Source organism: Aythya ferina, assembly GCF_964211825.1.
Source record: "Aythya ferina genome assembly, chromosome: 2".
Taxonomy (NCBI): domain Eukaryota; kingdom Metazoa; phylum Chordata; class Aves; order Anseriformes; family Anatidae; genus Aythya; species Aythya ferina.
Window position 1 is genome coordinate 125,653,556 of NC_140297.1, and position 23,329 is coordinate 125,676,884.

General features: G+C 39.0%; 1 protein-coding gene across 4 annotated transcripts in view; it reads left to right on the plus strand.

Annotated features, from left to right (window-relative positions):
* The first annotated feature begins 11,685 nt into the window (after nucleotides 1–11,685).
* Nucleotides 11,686–23,329, plus strand: part of LOC311433186 (uncharacterized protein C8orf34 homolog) — a 170,267-nt gene continuing 158,623 nt past the window's right edge. For all 4 annotated transcript variants that reach the window (XM_084512074.1, XM_084512075.1, XM_084512073.1 and 1 more), the window contains exon 1: nucleotides 11,686–12,159. In XM_084512074.1, the coding sequence (XP_084368200.1) occupies nucleotides 12,091–12,159 (69 nt within the window). In that variant the 5' untranslated portion in view covers nucleotides 11,686–12,090. The remainder of the gene's footprint in view (nucleotides 12,160–23,329) is intronic.

A 23,329-nucleotide genomic window follows, 5' to 3' on the forward strand; every position in this document is an offset into this window, starting at 1 on the left:
TCTGATGTTACTTCACAGCTCATCACTACCACCGTATTACACATATATTTTCTTAGTCCAACTAGAATTTTTATTTCATTAACTCCACAAATCCAATTGAAATTCCGTAGGACTGGTGAACTAATCCAGGTGACTTTAATGTCCATGCAAATATACAGGCATAACTTTTATTGCTTTTGTGGATCAGTGCTAGTAGTATTCTGTTAATTCATGGTGGCAAATCCTGTTCTCTGCAATAGTTGAGGTCTAAAGAAACAACCTTTTTTGTTCTTCCCCAAACTCCACATTAAGTGGGAGGTCTTTATGTGCCCATTAGCAAGTTCATCCTCCAGTATGTGGAGGATGAATATGTGTTTATCTTCAGTCTCCTTACTTGCATTCTGTGTGTGCGTAGAGGTGAGCTTATCTGAAGCCTGTTGAAAGAAAGGTGTGTAGTGAGTCTGAAGTATTTCCTTTATTCCATGTTGTTGTGGTGTGTCACTTTGAAATGCTCTGATTCCCTCATCCCATCCTTGCGCCCTGAACTTTGCTGGCAGTATTGCTTTCTTTGTTCTGTAGGGTGATTTTCCTCCATCACCGCCCTTGCTTCCACTTTATCCTTTACCTTAGAGTTTGAGGGAAGAATTTCATATGCAGACCGTAACGTCTTAATCCAGTAATTTTGATGTATATAAACTTCTCTTTCAACAGCCTTGTAATTATATTATACTCTCATAAAATAAGCTACAATTATAGTCAATTTCCTGATTTAGCTACTGCCCAGACCAATTGCATTATATTTGTCTTTAAACATATTGTATACATTTGCATTTCTGATACGTTGTTTTTCAAACTTCTTAAATGTGTACTGAAACTAAATTACACTGTTCTATACTTGTAAGAAAAATGTTTTCCTGCAGTATTTCCATTTCCTCCCTTTGTCCATGTGATGCTTTTTATGAGCATCTAAAACTACTTAAAAAGAATACTTCAAAATGCACTATTTTTTTTTTTTTTTTAAAGAATTCTCAGGTGACAGTTTCTTTCCTGCTCTTCTGAGTTAACCTCCTCATGGGATGTAAGAGTGATTTTGATTTCCTTCAGAAACAAGAACCAGATAATTTTGAAATATTTTGGGTTTCTTAATTTAGTGAATGAAAATTTGAAGAGGATGTCCATATGCTTGCCAGCTTTGGACTGGAATGTAATGGTTTAAGGTGCTGATTATAGCGGATTGGGGATTTGTGTTTGAAACATCATTTATATGGTGAGAAATGCTACCAGACTCAAAGGTTAGTTTCTTATTGCTAACCTACCTTTAAAGTAAGAAGAAAACTTAGAGCTCACTTTGTCACAGAAAGACATAATTTGTTAACTTCTTAAGTTAGTCTGGTGTATATCCTACCTGAATTTCTGTTGAAAAGCAATGCAGTAGAAAACAGCTTGTCAATTTGGACCAGCCAGACATAAATCTATAAAGAAAATATATTTGTACATAGCATCATTGCTGTAAGGCATAATGACACAAACAGGTGGCAATTTGTAAACCAAAACAAAGTGAAAATTATGTTATGATGCTAGCACACAAATGATTTAAAGAAATATACTGAATATTAATATTCCTGTAAAATAGGCAAAATATCAACTTTTCACCACTGCAGACTATGGATGAGATAAGAAAGGGCACCAACACTGCATAAGAGCAGTGACTGAGAAAAAATCTTGTCAAGAATGGTGGGGGAAAGGAGGCCTGAAGAATGTTGAAAACCAGTGCAACTTCACACTCAGTGCTGATGTGAATGGAATTTGATGATGAAGGGAGAACTGCATTGAAGTACTTCTTTCTACAGAGCTGGTGTTGGACAACAATTTTTTCTCTTGAAAAAATTTCTCTTTCTACTTGAGTAGAAAGACTAAAATGGTGATTTCTTGAAGCAAGATCTTACCAATGGTGGAGACAGAAGACAAAATGCTAAGGTACTATATTTTAATGTGATTCAAAGTTGTACTGAACTTGGTTATCTTCTTTATAATTGAACTGAAATATCAGGTTTGCAGCCTTTAGCAAAAGTAACCTTACTTCATGTTTCAGCAAACATAGATGAGGGGGCCAAAACACACCCTAAATTCTCAAAAACTGAGATTCCTATCCTTGGAACCCATATTAGCACCTGACATGAGTAGTAAGTGTAGATCCTGGGGTAAACAAAAAAACTTCAGTAGGAGGAATGCTTCAAATATGCTGAAGAAATGAGTGGAAAGAAAAATGTGGCATTTCAGAGGCCTCTTTAGTGCAAAGTAGGACAATAGAGATGATATTTGCTGTCAATGAACATCTGGATTGTTCTGTATGACGTACACAGAACAAAACCCAATATCTTTGTTCTCTTTTTTTCCCCAACTCACATTGAATTTGCAGAGCATCCTTACTAATAAACAGTGAAGGAGATAATGTACTTATCTACTCTGATAGATAATGTGCTCATCTATTTTGAACGCCTTTTTTAAGGAGTCATGAATGATAAATAAGAAGTGGAATAAAGAGAAAAGCAATCAGAAAAGCCCTTGAGGGAAAGGGGTATTGGGTTCCTGAATGGGCTTATGGATTAATTATTTGGGAGAATGTTTACAACTGACTTGATTCCCAATAATTCAAAGTGATTCTCCAAACCTTTCAAAATGTTATATTGTTTCATATATATATATATTTCAAAATATATATTGTCAAAAAAATTGTATATTTTATCTAAAGCTCAATAATAGCAACCTGTGTACATGCTCACAGTCTGTTGGAGATAACAGACAATGCTGTTATCTTTCTTGTATTTTTTCCATTTTGAACAGACTGTTCGTTCAAGCATCTTTTCTCAAGTGCAGCATGTTGCTACTTAGGAAAAAAGGCTGCACCAACAAACCTGGAAATCATTTTATATCTGTTCTTTGAAATTTAACTTCTCAAAATTCTTGTTAAAGCTTTGGGCTTTCTATTCTGTTTACCCTTTATAAGTAAATGGTATGTGAACCCAATACCGATCCCACTAAAATTAAAGGTATATGTTCAGTCTTACAGGTATGATCCAAAAACTCTTGGAATTATATTGTCTCTTCTTTGGCATAAGTAAAAAAATGTGTTGTTTACTTTATTATTTTGGCAAATCTGACAGTATAGAATAGTATAGGGAGCTTGATATCATTTTCTAATGAACCCTCACACCTGGTCTGTGACCCTTTCCAGATCCTCCAGAGAACAAATCTGTTGTACACTGCATGACCCTAGCATTTTGCTCACTCCTACTGTTCTTGTTAGTTTTGTAGATACTTGCATAATTTCCTCCTTTAATAGTTTTCCAACCCCTTATTTCCTTATGCTTCTCTCAATGTTTTTTTGTTTGTTTGTTTGTTTGCTTCCATGCCATAGTTCAGATGTCATCAAAAAGTCCTCATGTAAATGCACAATTGTGAGTACCCTATTTCTTTTTGAAAAACCTTTCTCTCCTACAGCATTAACCAAACAAGCCTTAAAAGCCAGACAAATGTAAAAAATTTCTTATGCTTATCTTTGATAATGTATTAAAGCCTATAAATTACAGCTTTTAAGCCATGTATTAATGCTTACCTAACAATTAGAAAATAGTTCTGGTTGCAAAGAAAGCCACTATGCTGAATTTCTATACTACATTATCAAAAATACTCTATAATTTCACATGCGTCATTTGGCACAGACAGTTCCCACAGAACAAACCATTCACGAATCATTCCACCAATGCAACTGGAATAGAACAACTGGGGCCCGATTCATGCTAACACTCTACTAACAAGATTTAAAGGTCAGCCAACAATTACTAAAATATTAAAATCTCAACTCCTAGAACATTTGAAAATACAATTAATTTTTAATTGAAGTGTTGATCATAAGCACTGAATTAGTGTTTCTATAATATGCATGGCCTATATTTGCATGCTTTATTCTTTTGGGGGAAAGTGGGTTCCCACCCATATATTATACTTTTAAACTTAGTTTGGAATTTACATTTCCTGATAAGACAATGACCGTACCTAATATATTTCTATAAAATAGATAATACATTCCTGTATTTGCATGAAAAAAGTTTCCAGCAAAATAACCAGCCACTTCTTTTCATAAAAAAGCTCAGGCATATAGGTAACCTAGTCTCCAAATAAGCCTTTCAATTTTGCTACAGAAGATAATCCTTTATTTCAAAATTGTTTAGGACAATGAAGCTTATGAAATGTAAATTGCTTTATCAACTGCTGGAAAACTAATCCTACATTTTAAAATGTTATTAGGGATGTTATGTTGCTAATCACAAGCCAAGCTTTTTCCTCTGTTTTGGGATGGGAGACAAATTCAATTACCTTTCTGCTAATTGTCTGATGCCTGTTCTTATTGTAATGCATATTCTTTTAAATGCTCAAAGTTCATAATTGCCAGGGGAGACAGCTGTATGGCTAAGATTTGGTGTATCAAGTGGAAAATGCAACTCATTGTCAAGGCAGTAGTGTATGAAGATCTGCACTCATGTTGCTTTAGAATAATCAGTTAAAACTTTGTAAAATTAGACAGTTGTAGAATAGCAGAAATCTCAGTCTCTCTTTCCAATTAAGCAAATCATCCATGATGATGTCACCTTGCGTCCAGCATTTTCCATGAGAAATAAACCCAAGGGGATGGATCCTCAGCCAAGAATTTTCCCCCTTTAGAAAGAATCAGCTGCGTGTGTGATGGCTGCAACACTGCCACGGGCAAGCATTCAATGGCACATTCAGTCCAAAGTCCTTGTCCTCCTCTTCAAGGACTGTAATGGGCATTGGCATTAATATTTCAAGGACTTCCTCTAATTTCACATCCCTGCAAGCATTAGCAGTAATCACCTAAGGATGAGATATTATTACAGAATGGTTGCTAAGCTTCCTACTACAGGAAATTAAGATGGGATCATTGCTAGCCTCCCTCTCACTGAAAAGCAAGTAATATCTCTTTGGATTTTTGCGTGAAGATAGCAATCTTTAGGTTAGTAAATTTTCAAGTTTTAAGCTCCTGTCCCTGGGTATTGTCTTCAAATCCAGCTCCATTAAACCTGGAAAAGAGGATAGAGTAGTGTTGCCAAATCATATATTCTTTACCATTACTCCTTTTATGTTTAATGCCTTTTTTTTTTTTTTTTTTTCCTGCCTCTAGTTCCTGCAGTCAAATGGCTACAACAGAGTCTTTGCTTTCACTGCAGAAAAAAAAATGAGTTCCTAGAGATCACATCTTTGTGTCAGGGAGTGGAAAACAGAATGAGGGGTGGCCCAAAGCCATTGAAATTGTGAAATATAAAGGTTTAAAGTTTATTGTAAGGTCTCCCTTCATGATCGTGGCTTAGAGTCTTTTTTTTTTTTTTTTTTTTTTTTTTTTTTTTTTTTTTTAATTTTGGAAGCTGGCATTACTGGTATGCTCATTGAGCATAACCCTGTTCATTCTTAGCTATGTTCTTTAGGGATTCCTGATGAATGAGGAGAATCCTTGACTAGCATAAACTTGTGTGGTGAAGAGCAGAGAAGTCCAAGTTGTATACACAAAAGCTAATTCAAGCGCCTAAAAACTAGTTGTCCTAAGCTTCCTCTGTCTAAATTAGCTTCTGCACTGCTACACCCTTTAACAGCTTTACTTATGAGCCTTACCTGCTTTCAACAGCTTGCTGGAGCGTTGTGCCTCTGACAGGATGCTAAGGCTTAACCACACTCCTTTCTGTGACCGTTCTCTTCTGTTGCCCCTCTTCCCCAGTACCTCCCCCCCAACCTACCATTGAAAAGATCATCATCTGGCAAAGCACTTGAAATGTGTCTATCTTCAAGCAAGACAACCTGATTTACATGCATCAAGCTAAAAAAAATATGGTGAAATGCTTGTGGTTCAGAGCAAACATGAGGTTACTACCACAAGTAATTAGGATAGTTAGCAGTACAAGCATTTCTAATACTTATGCAGTGAGTATACGAATATACTCCAGGTTTATGGACCCTTAAGTAAGCCCTGCTGGGTACAACATGCATGTACAAACGGAAGCTGACACGAAGCAGTGTGCTGCCACAGGTACAGTGCTTGTTCGTGGAGACGCCTGGGCTCCTGCCTGCACAGCAATGAGCGGTGTAACCCACAGCAGCAGAGTGTGACTCTTTATTCCCCTCTAGTGGCTGGTTTGCACAAAATGAGAGTTACCGGTCACCGGTCGATGAAATGGATCAGACTCTTGGGACAGCAGTACATGCCAAAAGATCTAGCTTTACTCCTCGCTGTCATCCACGCTACCGGAATGACAGAGATGAATTAAGAGAGAGATGCTCCTGTGGCCTGCGTGATAGAGCCATGGAGCAGAAGGGAAAGGAACATAGTTTTAAGAACTGTATTTTACACTCTTAGTCACGAGCATTTAATTAAATTATTCTTTGTATCCCTCTGGAAGGAAGAGGACTGTAACTGTCATCTGGTGTTATAAATCTTTTAATTAATTATTTGAGTCCCTGAGTGTTAGTGTTGCTGAATATGGACCTGGCCTATCCATTTTTATGATGAGAGCTCTGCTTAGCAGGCTGCCTTGCAGTTGTAAGCTGGCTTCCTTACAGTTCCTGTCCATAGTCTTCTGCACTTGAACTGTGAGATCTTGGAGCAGATCTGTCCTTGGAACACATTTCACATTTTGGCATCCCTGCCCATGGCAGCGGGGGGGGGGTAACAAGATGATCTCTAAGGTCCCTTCCAACCCAAACCACTCTATGCTTAACATATGCAGTCAGGTCCTGCTGTATGATTTGTGTTCTTATATGCAGGGCTACTATTCCTTTTACTAATGTGTTATGATTATGTGTAGCCAACCAGAAGGAAAACAATTATAAACATGCTAAAAATGGATACAAGTGACAATCATGACTTGAAATGATAGTGATTTCTATTAATGGTTGTATTAGTAATAGGATGTTAACTATTTTTTTGAAGTTTAGATGCATTTGGCTCCAAATAGAATGAGAGAAGAGTGTTCCTAAACCTGCTATTGGAAGCAGGAAGGTGAATATGAAGAATGAAAAGAAATTACACAATACATCTGACACTAAGAGGAATCAAAGAGATAGTCACTCATCCTCCTAAAGCACAGTGTGGGTTTACAAATCCAGGCTTTTCTAGTGGTTTGTTCTTATCCTTATTGAGAGCCTGAGAATAATGCAAGCAAGTTCCCAAGGGTTCCAGTTCTGCAGGGAGTAGGAATGTTTTATTGCAGAGGCTGAATGTTTGTTGCCAAGATCACAATATGTAATGGACAAAATATCCAACACTTAGAGAGGTTTAATGCTCTGGGAGAGTGATAAAGCAAAGGAACCTTGTTTTTACAATGAGCCTGAGCCTAGTCCAGATTTTGAACTTGTATGGCTCTTATCTTGCAGTGAATATAAAAACATAGGACATACATTCAAGGTTGTATAAACTCAAGCTGATAGGGATAGGGATAGCTCAATAGGGATATTATTCTTTACTGAACAGGTTTAAACAAACGCACCAAACAAGATTAGGTATACAAAATCATTAGCATGACCCTTCCAGTGACGTTATTCCCAGTTCTGTCTGCTAACTTGATGTGGGATAAAAGGCAAATTGGATATTTCAGTACAACAAACTAAGATGCTTCAATTTCTTTTGACAACTTACTATCTAAGCAGATCCATTTTTAGGGGAATAACTAAATAAAAAGCTAGATGACAGCTTTCTAGGTCAGGAACTGCTAGACCTCCATTATTTTAAACAGCTTGAAGCACTGCAATATTCAGCCAGTGTGTGTGTAAGCTGTTTTAGAAATTTTTTACAACAAGGGTATGTAAAGTTCCCAGGCTGTGCTTTAGCAATAAAAAATAATGACTCGTGTATAAGGTGCGGGAACTGAGGGATTTTTATTTTCCTGAAGGTAATTTCAGCTTCATATTTTAAATACAAACATACTGTAAGAGCTATATTTAGTCAGCTGTTGACTAATGGCTCTCTTTCCTCTTCATGAAGTAGATAATGACTTTGCACAGAATATCAAACTCAATAGAAGCAGGACACAGAAATGGAAGAACTCTTTGTTATAGAGTTTTAACGTTCAAAGAAAAATTGACAGATTGAAAGCTTTATCATGAAAATATAACCAGGTTTTTGAGGAGCACTGTATCTTTTAATGTGCCTGCTAGTTGTTTTCTTTTTTACTAATTGTTTTTGAAAGCTTTGTTAAGGAATTTCCAGTGACAATTTTGATAGTTGAAGCATAAAAAGCACAGGGAACTACAAAGCCATGTAAAGGCCTGCAATAAATTCATATATTGCTACTATAACTTTCTCTTAGATATTAAGGTATCTTGCACTTCAGATGCCATCTCAAAAAATAATCTTCCTACAGGGCATGCAGATCAAATTTTAGCTAGGAGAAAGAAAATTGTTGACTTGGCAATGGGTATTTGTGACCCACAGAGTACCTTTAGAGACAGCAAAGTCATTGGTTTCCTTTTGTTTTAGGCAGTGGCAGCTCGGACTCTCCTGAAAAACAACTTTATTTTAGGTAAAGCTTGGTCGTTTTAACTCCAGTGGGTACTGCAAGTGCCCGTAACTTTGAAAATTCATTGTTCAGTGTTTGAACTGCAGAAATCTTATTCCTGAAAAATGGATGGAAAGGAATTACATAGAATGCTATGGAATTACTTAATGGAACCATACTCTACTTGAACTAAACATATCAAAACACAAAGAACCTACCAAAACATGTCAATGTGACTGCACTTTTCTTCCTTTGGTGAGCAAAGAGAATGATGAGAAAACAACCAAAATACTATAGTTAATATGTCTGGATATCAGATATTATAGGTGCAGCCAAAGGATGAAAACTGAAAAGAGTCATCACAAGCATCTTAAAATTACACACATACCCATTTTTTATATCTAAGGATCATAGGATAGCACAATACAGAGACTATATTCCACAACTGGGCTGTAAAGTAATTGAGTGTTCAGTTGCACATGCAAAAATATTGCTGAGAGCTGATTGGGACATGCATAAATTTATACTAATTTTAATCCAGGAGGTGGTTGTTTTTTAAAAAATCTGATGCTTCAATATTAAAATGAAAGTTCATATTTAAAAAAAACTGTGTTAATATCTATTTTAAAATAAACTGAGAAGACAAAAGGGACATACCCTGACTTGTGTTTATTTGTGAATCACGGGCATTTATTGGTAGGTGTCTTAGTGTGGTGTACCTTTAATCTACCAACAGTTTTAGTGCTCTCTTTGAAAAAAAAAAAAAAGTAAAAAACGCTAACAGTGAAGTTTCTTTTCCTACTCTGTCATGTCACTGAGCCTATGCTCTCTGCAGGAGATACCTGCACTCCCATACTTCAGCACTCAGAACTTTCTGTTAGAGAGCTGCAGGTGACTTTCCACAAGAGAACAGTAACATGAAGCTCTTGGTAAGGAACCGCCTAACTGAAGTGCCTAATCCATATCAAAGGATAACATCTCAGTTAAGTGTTATGGGAAAATGTGGATTTATGGGGGTATGTCTGTTTGGAAAGCTAATTCTGCATTTTGCTTTAGAAGATTTCCCACCACAGCAGGATTGTTAGTGCCACCTGGAATGTCTGGATTATATGTTCGGGGGACAGTTTAGAGAGGGAAAATGTCTAGGGAAATAAAATCACCAAAAAAAATTACAAACGGTATCAGAAAGATCCATCTTTGGAGATGGTCAAAAGCCTTCTGGACATAGGTAGAAGCACTTAGGTCTGGACAGCCCTGTTTGAGCACTGTGTGTGGACCAGAAGACCTCCAGGGGTCCTTTTCAGCCTCAGCCATTCTGTGGTTCTGTGAAAAAGAAACAAAACACTGAAATGAACAACAACAATAACAAAATCTGAAATTTTAACACTGAGATCTTGGGTTCTATCTAATTGCACAACATGCAACTGTAGATAGTTAAGTTGTCTTTAAAATCTCTTTTAGTAAGTCCTCTTTCCTATTTGTATTGTATAGTCTTTTTTTTTTTTATTTTTTTATTTTTATTATTTCTCTTATTGGCCTCTGTAGAGTTTGCAGGTCCTGGTGCGGTCAGGTCTCAGCAGGTCCAGAAGCACTGCTGCTTTGAAAAGTCAGGCTGTGTAGGGCTGTGGAAACATATGTTCTCATTTTTGGATCGTGGGAGGGAGGCATCATTTTGCAAAGTGGGAGACTTTTATCTATTGGAGCAGTCTGGGTTATGGTGAGACTTGTGAAATTTTACAAACATCCTCATCTGATGGGAATCATTAGAGCCATTATAGAGAACCTGCATCACTGGCAATTACCCTTATGATTGTATGATCCTCATTAGACTGATTAAACTCGCTTAGCACCAGCCAAGGTAGCTGTACTTCAGTGGAGACAATATGCTAAAACTTTGAGCTGATATGAATTTTAGAAGACTCGCTAACAGCAGATTAGAAATCCAAATACAAAAAGGGCAATCCTTCCTAGTACCAAAGAAGACAAAAGCTCTGCCTCACTGGGATGAATAGTGAAACTGAGTGTGTTCCAGCAAAGCTGTTAAAGGATTCTACAAGCTTTTGCTTATGTTACAGGGTATGAAGCAAAGTGTCTATATAACAGACTTACACTTGACCTCCTTCTAGGTAGAGGCACAAGTTTTAGGTCAGTTAAGAGGTCTTTGAAGTCAAACAACAGTCAGTGTGGGAGCAGAACTCATGATCTTTTGACTCCTGACAAAATTCATCCTTCTTTAATGGTTTCTGAATCAGGAGAGCCTTGTCCTCCTGTGTTCGCAGAGCACAGCTTAACTGGGAGCGGGTGGCCTGATTCAGCAGATGTGCAGAATGATCCCAATACCTCCAATACCTGAGTGTTCTTCAAAGCTGTGTTGAGCTTTTAAAAAATTCTCATGAAAATATAAGATATGCTTTTTTTATTATTATTTTATTTTATTTTATTTTTTTTATTTAGGAAAAACAGGTGAATGTTGGTACAGCAGAAACAGTTACTGCAGGGTGTCAAATCCTGAGAAGAATATTTCCTGTTTGTTCTTCTCTAAAGAGAAATAATAACAAAAAAAAAATATGTTTAAGACTCTGCTTGTGGAAAAGGTGGGGGAACTAATTACTTCAAGTGGAGAAAGAATAAATCCTGATGTAGCCATTAACTCACTACTCTGCAAAGCCAGCTAGAAATTTCTCATTTACTCCACCAGCCCTTGGCTACTGGAGAAGACTCGACACGACCCGTGACCAGCGAGCATCTACTGAGGTACCTGAACTATTTTATTAAGATGCTCGCTGCCACAAATCGGGAATTTCATCAGGATCACGAGAAAGGTAATGTTTTAAGGTTGAAACACAATTAAAAAACGCAGGAAAAGCGCTGGCTGTCCCCCTGCAAGCCCACCGCCCGCTCTGAGGTAGCCCAAGTTTGGGCGCTGCGTTCAAGCCCCTCAGGGCTGAACTTTGAGCCAGGGGAGCGGGCAGGGCATGGCCGGGCTGGGCTGGGCAGGGCTGGGTAGAGCAGGGCCGGGCAGGGCAGGGCAGCCCCCGCCTCCCGCCCCTCTTTTCTCGCCGGAGCCCGGCCGTCAACGGGCGCCCAACGCCGCGGCGCTGCCCGGAGCCCCCGGCCGCTGGCTGAGGGAGCGGCGCTGTGGCGAGGGCGGCAGCTCCAGCCGCGGCTGTGCCCGTAACCAAGGCGCTGCCAGGCGGGCACACACACACACACTCACACCCTTCACACGCTCACACACGCACCGCACACACAGCTCGGGGGCCGCCTTTGCAGCTCGTCCCCTCCCTGCACCATGCTCCGCTCCAGGCAGCGCCTGCCCGCGGCTCCCTGAGGGGGCTGAGCCCGCCGCCGCCGCCTCCAGCCCGGCGGAGCGGGCGGCTGGCACCCGGCTGCCTCCCCCCTTGCTGCCGGGTAGTGGAGTTAGCCCCGGCCCCGGGACTTCGGGCAGCCCTTGGGCGGCGCGGGGAGCGAGCCGGGAGCAGCCGGAGGGACCTCAGCCGCCGCCGCCGCCGGGGGAGAGGAGCTCCAGCCCCCGCCTCCGGAGCTCTTGATGGCGTCTCACCAGCAGACCAGGATCCAAGCCTACCTGGAGAAGAACAAGATCGGGCCCCTCTTCGAGGTGAGGCGGGCTCCCCCCGGCCCCCTGCCCTGCCCTGCCCTGCTCCGCGCCGTGCCCCCGCGCCCCTCCGCCGCGCCCCGCAGCCCGGCTCCCCCTGTGCCGTGTGGCGGCGGGGCCGGAGGGGCAGGTGCCGCTCCCAGCCCAGCCCGGGGACGCGGCCGGGAGGGCGAGAGCCGGAGGGCTGCTGCTGGCTGGGGAGCCCGCCCTCGGGACTCGGCTGTCCTACAAAAAACTCTCTGGCCGGCGGCTCTCCGGGAGGTTTTATCCGCAGGCGTACGCTTGGGAACCTTCCTTCTGCTCCAGGTTTTGCTTGGTGTTACGGAGAGGCACCCACTTGGATCTGGAGATGCACAGATGTGCATATTTTACTATTTCTGTGCATGAGCTGTGAATACTTGGAATTTAAAAGGGTACTAGAGCAATCACGCCTATTAGCATTTCATCGTCCTGTTTCTCATACGATTTTTAATCTAAATGCACATACATTATTCTACTCTGGCAGTGTTATCCCGAGACACGAGTCTCCCTTTCTTGCTATTCAACTTGCTCTTAGTCAAGCTCGCTACATATGAGATCTCTTTTATTCTGCTTTGTAGGTTCTGAGAGTATAGTGTGGTGGCAATCTGGTCATCAGTACAAGCTTTGGGTAGCCTTTGTCAGCCTGAATAACAGAGGTGAATTATTTTTTTTAACCATTTGCTGATGGTCAGTTTTTATATTTTGCATGGACTGAGGCTAGTACGACACATTACATTGCTTCAGCGTCAGAGGTGTTAGATGTTTTCATTTTGCGATGAATAAAATCCTATTTGATCGAACTGTAACTGAGTACTAGGGAACAGTTGGTGGTTTTTCTAGCCCGAGAATTCACAGGAAATGAAACATTTGTGCAGTTCAATTTCTGAACAAAAGCCTGTTCCAGTCAAGGCAGTTGCTAGGTCTGTGTAGGTAACTGACTCCTGCTTCTTTTGGTGGGAGTTAAGTGCCTCACGGTTGTTGAGGAGTTGGGCCTTGACAGCTGTCAATTTCTTCTAAATTTTCATTAGCTAACACATTGTTTTACACATTAAAATTCAGACGACTTGACATCACTTTTTTATGTTTCAACCTAGTTTCTCAGTAGTGTACGATGCTAATTTCTATTGTGGTAATAGTATGATGCTTTAGCTATCAACGGCAGAGAAAAAAAATGAAGAAGTTGTATTTGTTATAGCATTTCATACATTGCAAAATACTTCACTCGTCGCTATGATATAGGGATTTCGTTGTGGTTGAAAGAGTCTGTGGAAAGCTGTTCACATCCCTTAAACCTTGCAGACCGTCCACAGGTGCTCCTGGGCACCAGGAAGCGATTTTTTGGGTCTAAGTGAATTTTGCACACACAGATACTAACTAGGGAGTGGATACTAAGCAGTAGCATTTGCATAGCTGTTGAAAGTTACTGTAGTCCATAACACTAGGAAGAAAGTGATCATAATTCTCATCTCTATCACTTCTTTATTATCCATTTAAGATCTACTTGTCTTATTTCATTTTGGTGATGTACTTTTTATTCTCAACAGTTTTTGAAGATCTACAACCTGTGCTTGATCTTGTCTTCCACTTACTGAGGGCTATGTGTTTTTGAAGTTGACAGGAATTGATCAAAAACTATGCATAGGGTCAAGCTTATGCTCTATATTAGTGTTTCTATTATATATGCATTGTGGTGTAACAAGAATACCGTGTGTTCACAGTCAGCACATCATTTTTTCATGTCTGTAAAAGTTCTGATATGTTGAGAGACCTATGTTAGTCTTTTATTCAGAAGCAGCCAGCATTTTCTTACGCGACTTGTGTTTTTGATGCTAATTAATCACCAGTTGTCATAGATGACAGCCATCTTTTTTTTTGTTGTTGTTGTTTTTGTTTGGCAGTGAGTACTAATTTTCTAATACCAAGTCAGAACAGAGTAGACATGGATTCAATTTTCTGCCGTGTTATTTGCTGAGCAGGTTGTGACTGTAATTGCTCAATATATGCTTCAAGCCAACGTTTTAAGGAGCGCATACAGTAACATTGTGAAATTGAGGGCAATCACAGGAAAGAAGAAAGTGGAGAGAGAACATGGAGGCTTTCTGAGGTGAAGGCAGGGATGGCGGTGCGTAATCAGATCATATTGCATACCTGCAGAAATGAACGGGCAGGGATCAGGAGGATTTAACACCACAGATCTTAATTAAGACTATTCTGCACAGCAAGCTGATGGCTGGAGTACTAGGTGGCTTTCTGATGATGAGGTGTAATTCCCCTGCATTATAGTCAAGGGTGGTGCATGCAATTAGTTGCCCATTGGTCATTCTATTCCAGTTGCTCGCTCTTCTTCTGATAGTGTATCTTCTCTCCTCTCTGGCCTGTGTTTGTGGCCTTCTCTTACCATCGTAAGGGCTTTGTGTACTTCATTAACCAGCAGTATCTACCTAAGAGCATCTGTTCTTTTGGACTTCATATTTTTTCACCTTCAGCTCATGCTGTATATGCAGATGAGTACACTTTTATTTCTTCACCAAATTTTTGTATGATTTGACACTTGAATTATCTTGCTGTGAAAGTGTTCTAGAGAAGTACTGGCATGTGAGGTGCAAGAAGACTATAGGCCCTCCTTTTGTTAAAAAAAAAAAAGTTGTTTCTATCTCTAAAAGAAAGGTGGGAGTAACCTTCTGGGGAACGAATTAATGAGCAGAGGCTGACTCAGCAAGCATCAGTCTCCTGCTGACTACCAGAACCTGTTAACAGATAGTAGGAAGTCCTATCCAGTCAGCTATGAATGGTAACACACACATTCACTTGACTCCAAGCATTTTTACTCGTTAAATTCTTATTTATGGCTTAAAGGTGGGAAGGAATGTGGGTGGGAACTAGTGTGTACATCTGAGACTGTATCAATTTTAGGACTTAAGACAGATTGAGAAACAGCTTAGATACTTCAGGCCTATCTCCCTCTGTTGAATGTAGGTCCTGAATTTATTTATTTTTTTCAGAATTGCTACTTAGCTGCCATTTCATTTTACAGGTGCTGAAAGTTTTTTGCAGGTAAAATTCTCCGTGAACCTATAGGTCAACTTCTAGATGACCCAGGCCATGCAGCTGTTATTAGTACCGACAGTAAGCTTTTAAACTGACCCTCTAAATTCTGTCAGATTCTGTTAGGTTTCAGGAACTGACTTATCTATCCTGTTGTGTGTGTGTATGTTTTTTTCTTTTTGTTGTTCTTTTTTCCACTTTGAAAGTTTAGACATCTCCTGTAAAAGTTTATTGGCATCTGGGAGCACTGTGGTCAGACACCTAGTTTAGATTTGAGGAATGCCCCTTAGAAACACCTCTCTTCTGTGATGTTTGTGGCAACCCTTAGCATAGCACTGCCTGGTTTTATTTATTTATTTTCCATTTGAGCTTTGGAATGTAAAAAGAATTCTAAATTTGAATTGTTTCTGTGATGAAGGTTCACTGTTGTTTTTTTCCATCTTTCTAAAATGTGAACAGGAGGTATGTGCCTAAAATTGGCTGGGACAGAGTATTCAGAATCTGCACCCACTCATTTCTGTCTGAGTGAAGTATTGACCCACTTTGCATTTCAAGCATCCAATCCAACAAATTCTTTTCTTGTGTTAATAATCTCAATGAATAATTGTAATGCCTGTGAGTATCTATACATTTAGACTTCTGTGCAACTGCATCTCTTCGGCATTTGGTTGTGTTCTCATTTGGGCAACCTGACAGTTTCTACGAATTTGAAAGCTGGATCAGCACTCTTAAGAACAGCTTGCAATAAATCTTCAAGAGCTCCGAGATAAATTTAGTGTTTGGGAGTTTTCTTATTTATAGAACTGCAGCTAAAAAGAATCAAGCAGGTATATTGTTGTTATGCAAACCAGGAAACTGTAATTTGAGTTATAAAACACCAAAATAACTTCTCAAAGTAAACATACCTAAGGATTTTTCTCAAAGTAATGTGGGCTTAGAAATATAATTAATTCTGAACAACATAAGGATTGTGTTCACATGATCACACTTACCTTGTTTTCTTTTAGCAGACAAAATTCCTGAATCAAATACAATAGGAAACTTTTTTTTTCCCCCTAAATGGATTATTACTATTAGTGTATATTGTCCACCAACTTCTATTATTTAATTTTAATAAAGGAGCTATGTTTCTAGCTTAAACTTAAGCCTTAACATACCCTAGTGCACCTGCTTGGTGAATTACACTACTTATAGTGCACCTTGTGACTGAATTAGTCAAAGTTGGGAGTGAATATGGGAGTATAGGCCATTTTCTGCAGGAACATTTTCCCTCAGTTCTTAAATGTACAAATGTAGGGACAGTCAACTTCAGTGTCTCAGTTACTGGTTTAAGATTACTCACAATACCAAATTATTTTTTAAGGTACAGTATCTGTGATGTGATTGATAGGGATGCTTTCACACAGTTGTTTTCTTTTGAACTTGCTCAAATTATCTTTTATTTTATGTTGATGTTATGCTTAATTGGTTAGATTCTGTCCCTAGCATGGTAGAGTCTGTATTCTGGATGATGTGAATTTACCCAGAGAAGCATTCAGTTTGAGGAATTTAGATGAAGCTTTTGAAAGACCAAGTTTTTCAGTACCTAGACATGATGAGCATAATTTGAAGTACTACTAGGTTATCTAGTGGCATTGTTTCAGCCCAGCAGTCTCCCCGTCTTTCAGAGGAGCCAATGTTTGCTGTTTTTCAAAGGATGTGTGGAAGCTAGCATTGGTCTGGAAATGCCTCATTGTTACCCACGTTGGGGCTGGAGGATCGTAGGTAAATTTTAATTATGTTTTTTTTGTTGTTGTCTGCTGCAGTAGGACTTTGTAGTAGCCTTGATGTGCACTGAAGTAAAAGAAAGGGGAATGAAAGTCAAATGGAAAAAATGACCCAGAGAAGTCCTTTGTTTTTCAGAGCGTTCGCTATGCCTTCAACTAGTTGTCTTGGTAAAGTTGTCTTTAAGGGAAAACAAGTCAAAAACCATAATGGAAATGATAAACAGACCCTTTCCCATTAACAAGCAGTTCTATGACCTTTGGTTTTTGTTTTTTTGCTTGAGTTCTGTGACCATTAAGGTGCAACAGATGTCAGAAATCTTCCTGTGAATGAGACATGCATAATTCTTCTCTCCTGTGGAACAGGGTTTAAGAAAAGAGGTCTGCCTTGCATGAGATGATATGTTTTGGTCCTTCTACTTCACTAGCTAATCTTCTAACATTTGAAAGAACTTGCATTTTTGTGATGTCTGTATCTTTGAGAAATACTGAAATTAGTCAAAGCCTTAAAAATATTGGAAATAGATAGTGAAAGAGGTCACAGGTACAGGTGTGGTCACAAACATACACAATAATCACATAAACCTTGTTTCCAAAAACATTGCTTTACCAAAAGGGAAATAGGAGCTTTCTTATTTGCTTTAAAAAATTCTTTTGGACACAAGGTACCCAAAGAAATCATTATTAAATGATTTAATCTGATTTAAATCATTAAGTCAGAGTTAAATTATTTGTCTAACAGTAATAATCAAATGTGAAAACTTGTATCTAAAATACGAAATTATAAAACGGAGGATGCATAATAGTTTCATTTTGTTATGCTAGCTTTTAATGTTTTTAAACCTGTAACATGACAATTACTTTGTTTCTTTAGATGGGATGCAGAAGGCATAACTATCTTGCCATAAAAATAAAATAGCTGGGAAACTGAGGAATAGTTCTCAATTGAGTTGCTCCAAGTCCCCGTGGAGCCTAACTGCTCCGTGCTAAGGTCTAGAGCTAGTAGATGTTCCTGTTTAAAATAAAATGAGTCTAATATCTGCACTCTAGGACATGCAAGGGAACAATGATGGGTTTGGATTTTTTTCTGGCAATCTCTATAGTAATGAGTCAGCCTGGATCAAAATAAGCCTATTATAACTGCTCTTTTTTCTTTGCTTTTTATTACATTGTGAAGTCTCTTCCAAGTTTTGGATGATATTTAGTGCATGGTGTTAATTAAACCTGAAGTAAGCTCTTCAACTGTTTTGATTCTTTTGATTAATCCAATCTCTTGGTACAAAGGACAAATGTAAATGTCAAATATTAAATAAAAAACTTTAATGGCCTTAACTCAGACTTTAATTTCTTTCTAATGTACTCTTTGTAGTTACTAACTTACACTTTTCCAAGTGTGCTAGCTGCTATCCATGCCAGAGAGTGAGCACTGTCAGCCTTCTGGCTGCTTTGGAGATTCTGAGGGGGAGTACAATTCTAAAAGGGTTGGGCAGCCAGTACCTGAGATGGAACTCCTGCTACATGTGATTTGCCTCTTCACTTCACAGAGCAAGTGGGTTTCTTAGTTAGCTTCTTTATTTTGCCGTTGACTCAACAGACACACCTAGAAGGATGCTGGCTCTCAGTGTTTGTTTCTTCTAAAAAAAAGAAAGTGTTACTTTGTAAACTGAAGCATTAAAATAAATGAGTTAGGAACATAATATTCAAAAGCATTGTAACATCATGTTCTATTACAGTTTGGCTCTAATTTTGAAGGTCTAATCAGCACTCTGTCTTTTTTCAACGTCTTTTCTTCCCACTCTGTCCTTCCCATTTTCTGTCTTGTTTATATCCGCATCCTTTCACTGAATGTCCAGTCCTCCAGCAGCCAAGTGTGTTTTTTTTTTTTTTTTTTTTTCTCATTATCGCCTCTCTTTGCTATTCTTCTGCAGTTTTGTCTTGTTATTATGTTCTAGCATATTCTCCTGTTATCTGCATTTCCATTCTGAAATTCCTCCTGTATACCCTCAGTTTCCTTTTACCTTTTGGTTTTGCAGACACAAAAAAGGAATAATTAAAAAAAAAAAAAAAAAAAGACTGATAATTTGTTATTGTGATTTGCTTTGTGCTTTTTTTTTTTTTTTTTTTTTAAAGCATATGTTCTTTTGTATGAGTAAGAGATGTACTTTATGTCTGGATAAAGGGATACGACTTCAGGCATTTTTATGTTCACCAACTTAAACTTAAATGGAACAAAGACTACACAAACCTCTTATTGTCTGTAATATTCAGATAAAAATGAGGTTATTTACTGTTATTTTCTGTTCTCATTCTTGTACGTATGCACACTTTTCTTATTCTCCTAGCTGTGAAATGTGAGAGAGAGATATCTTCTCTGCTGAGAGATGATGCTTTTCTACCTGAAACCATGAGAAATAGTTAAAACCTAACTGGAAGCAAAATCACTTTGAAATAGAACTGTGGTAGGAAAACGTTTCTCTCTTGATGAAGGCATTATACTGCTTGAGTAATCAGTGAAAGTTATGAAAAGTAGCTCTCATTTGACAGGAGGAACAAAAATTTAATTCTGTGATGTAGGTAAGGATGTGTTTCAGGTGATTGTGCTCTTTATGTCTTTACCAATGCCACACAAGCATCCACATCTGCTCTCAGTGTAGAGGGTAATACCTTTTTAAAAGGATTGCAACAGATACATTTTTGATGGCCTTAACTTTTGTGTCAGGTATCCTATGCCATGCTGTGTTAATTTCTCTTCTGGCTACTCCTTTTCACTGAATAGCTATTTTTAGTTCCAGCCATAAGTGCTCAGGGAGAGTCCTTAGGCTGAAGTTACAATGTCCCTCTTGTTTTGCTCTTCTGTTATTTTGGGCACTTTTCTTTCCTTATTCACATAAAATTCAAGTTAATTTTTGAATTAAACATACAGTTTCCAGTGAAACACCTCAGTTTTAAAGGTAACTTCAAATAGCAGTGTGAGAAAATGTGCTACGGTTATAGGAAATGCCCATACAAAATGAAGAACATGTGAACTTGCTTTTCCTTAAGTAGAAGACTTTTATATCAGTCACCTCTTGCAAAATTTCTGTCCATACAGAGAGTGGAAATTGCTACCTTCTTGTGTACTTACACGAAGGATTCTTTCTCTCTCTGCTTTTTGCCAGCTCTCTGCAAAATTCAATGAGTAAAATCACTCTATTCACACACCAGATTTCTCTATAGTAGCTGGAACAATAAGCTTATCAAGCTCTTTTGTTGGCTTCTGGAGGAGCTGGTTTCTGGGACAAGAATCATGAGAGTTTAGGTCTTTTCAGCTGTGAGTCTTTTTAATTAAATCTTTCCTCCCCTCATACTTGTTTTACTCTTGTAGTTTCACACTCTGAACCACAGGTTCTGAGGCTGATCTAATAGCCAACTGCTGCAGGTCCCTTGTCTTCAGCCCTGGTTGCCCAGTACGTGCTCTCACCAGTATGAGCACTGGTGGCTGTCTGATTCTACAGCTGTCCTGTCTGGGAAGTTGAAATGGAAGAAAAGAAAGTCTGCAAAGTGAAAAGGGTTCTGTTGGTGGCTCAGCCTGTGGGCTGGTGAGGAGTGAACTGATGGCTCAGGAGGGAAAAAGTGCGTGGCCAGAGAGTGAGGGCAAAAAGAAGCGCAGCTGCCTTCCTCTGCAGCAACAAGCTGTGATGGGCATAAGTGATCTCTGTATCACTCCCTGAGTTTAAATAACTGCTCAGTTCTGTGTACCACAAGCTTATGTGCTTAAATTAGCTTCATACTGCTGTTGACTTTTAAAGGTGCAGTTCCTCATAGGTGAGGAGAATGTCACGGAACCCAGTCCAGTCCTGTCTGAGACGGAGCAGCAGAGGGAATTGAATAATTAGTGAAGACAGCCTAATGAAGTAGGAGGAAAAGAACCACGTGAATAACACTGAATGTGAAATGGAAGGGGATGGGATACAAAGATTAATGCTGCATTGCCAACACATTATTTTTCTTTTCTATTTGTTTCTAATAATATTGTTCTCTACAGTTATATGGAATCTGTGCTTTTTTTTTTTTGTTTTTTTCTTTGTAAGAAAGGTACTGGTGTTTGTGGTTGCTGAGAGGTAAATAGAAGAACGTATTAACTTCTTCTCATCTGAAGAAATGTGCATGTTTTGCAGTGTCTGACTCAGACTTTTACTGCTTGGGTATAGATTTGCCAGGGTGTTAAAGGTGTCTTTAGCACTTATATTATCACTGGCTGTTGTGCCATGAACTCCTTCATCAAGATTGCATTGCAGTACAATTTGGTAAGCATTGCATCTCTGTTGACATTTGTATGAGTGGAAGAGTAAACTGGTGATCGTGGAGGATTCTCTGATCAGATATCTATCTCAAAGAAATTTGGAATGATCCTTTAAGGTCCTTAAGTTCTTTTCTGCACTTCCTAAGTATTTTAAAGATTCTTTTCTTTACTATTCTAATCAGAACAAAGTAGAGATGCCCAGGAACACACAAGCTGAGGACAAGGACACAGTTTGCACATACAGAAATCCCTCTGGGTCTGCCATCATGAAGCATCATCCATAACTGCTCTGAGGATGAACTCTGTTCAGGACTAACCTTGGAGAGAATGCAGGCTGCAACTTACTGAGTGTCTTGTTAAAACATGTACTTTTGCATGATCTAGAGCCCCCAGAAAAAAAAAAAAAATCATATTTCAGAGCTCCTCCTAAGTGTGCCCTGGTTCAGAATATTCAGAATAATGTCCATAGATAATAATGCCTGTAGTCTAAGAAGCATAAAGATGGTGAAGCTTTTTGGAGATAAAGGCTGAATGGAGACTTACCAACATGGAACAAATGAGAGATGCACAAGGTGAAGACTAAATTACTGGAGCATCAGATTAAACCAAGATTTCTTATCCCGTGATGCAAGAATACCTGAAAGAAAATGATAGCAGGGATGAAAAAGGAACAAAGGTAAATACGAAACTCAAGGTATTTTCTTCTGTGTTTTCCTATGGTAATAGAGGAAAGATTAGAAGAATGAAGTTGTCAAAAATGAAGATCCACTTAACATTTGCTTAAACACCAAAGAACTTAAGAGTCAGGAGAGGAAATAAAAGCATTCAGTAGGTTGGGTATCGAAATGGAGTTCCATTATCTGGCTTGTGTTCCTGCTTGTGCAACTGTTGTCCTGCTGCACTGCTCACATGTATTATTCTGTGCTTGTGTTTCACCTTCCTTTATCTGTCTTGTTTATCTGCACGAAGACTGCAGGCTCCTCTGGTTCTTACAGGTCTCATTTGGTTTAGGAGCTCTCATAGCAGGGCCCCGAGCTTGTACGGCCCTTGAGCTTCCTGCTCTTTCTTTGTACTGCCTCAGTGCCTGACAGTGCTATTAATCCCATTAATTGGTTCCATGTGTTTTTTTTTTTTTTTTTTAATTTTTTTTTTTTTTTCTCCCCTTCTCAGTGTGGCCCTTCAGAGCATTTGAGAAGTCTCAAGGCTGCAGCACAGGCCATGTGAGCACGCCCTGTTCCTACAGGGAGCTCTGCTGTAGCCACCGAGGCCCTGATTTACAAGAGCAAGGCCTTCACTCGTAACCAGGCAGAGCTAGTCTAACATTAAATTAGCAGCAATCAAATCATCAGGAAGCTTTAATTGGACAATCACTGTCAGGGTTGGGAAGTTACTTGCTGTGTCAGAAACAAACAAAAACATACATGAGTGATTTGCATGCATTGTTTTCTAAATAAAAAGCATTGGAGAATGAGATTAATAATGCTTTGGCTGTTATTAAAAATAGCTCTGCAACCCAAAAACTTAGCATGTCTTCTAAAATTACCCAGATCTCAGTTTCTAGAAATGAAGAGATTCTTACTTGCCTAAGCCATTGTGCTTTTGATGGTAGAAGTATCTGGTGAGAAACGATGGACTAACTGCAGTTAAAGGTACAACTCATTTATGTTCCCTTAAAAATTACCTTTGCTACCAGCTGAAAGTTCTCAGTCATTAGTACAGTAATACTTACTTAAATACACAGAAATAACATCTTGATTCTCTAGCTTTCATATAAAACATAGTCCTCTAGTCTTTTGTTTCAAAACCTAACCCAGAGGACAGCTTATGGATGCAGCAGTTAGTGTCCTGTGTAGGTTAGCAAGGGCATGCTGACTAGATTGCCTGTGACAGTTTACAGGAAGGAGATATTTGAGGCTCAAATGACAATTTTTGGAAATATACTAGTTTTGTTTCTGTGCTGCAGTTACCTTGTTTGAAATAGATAGTTATTTTAATAAATTGATCCATATAATTTAATTATTAGAGCTCATGATTTCTGATGACTTTTTTTTTTAATGCTGTC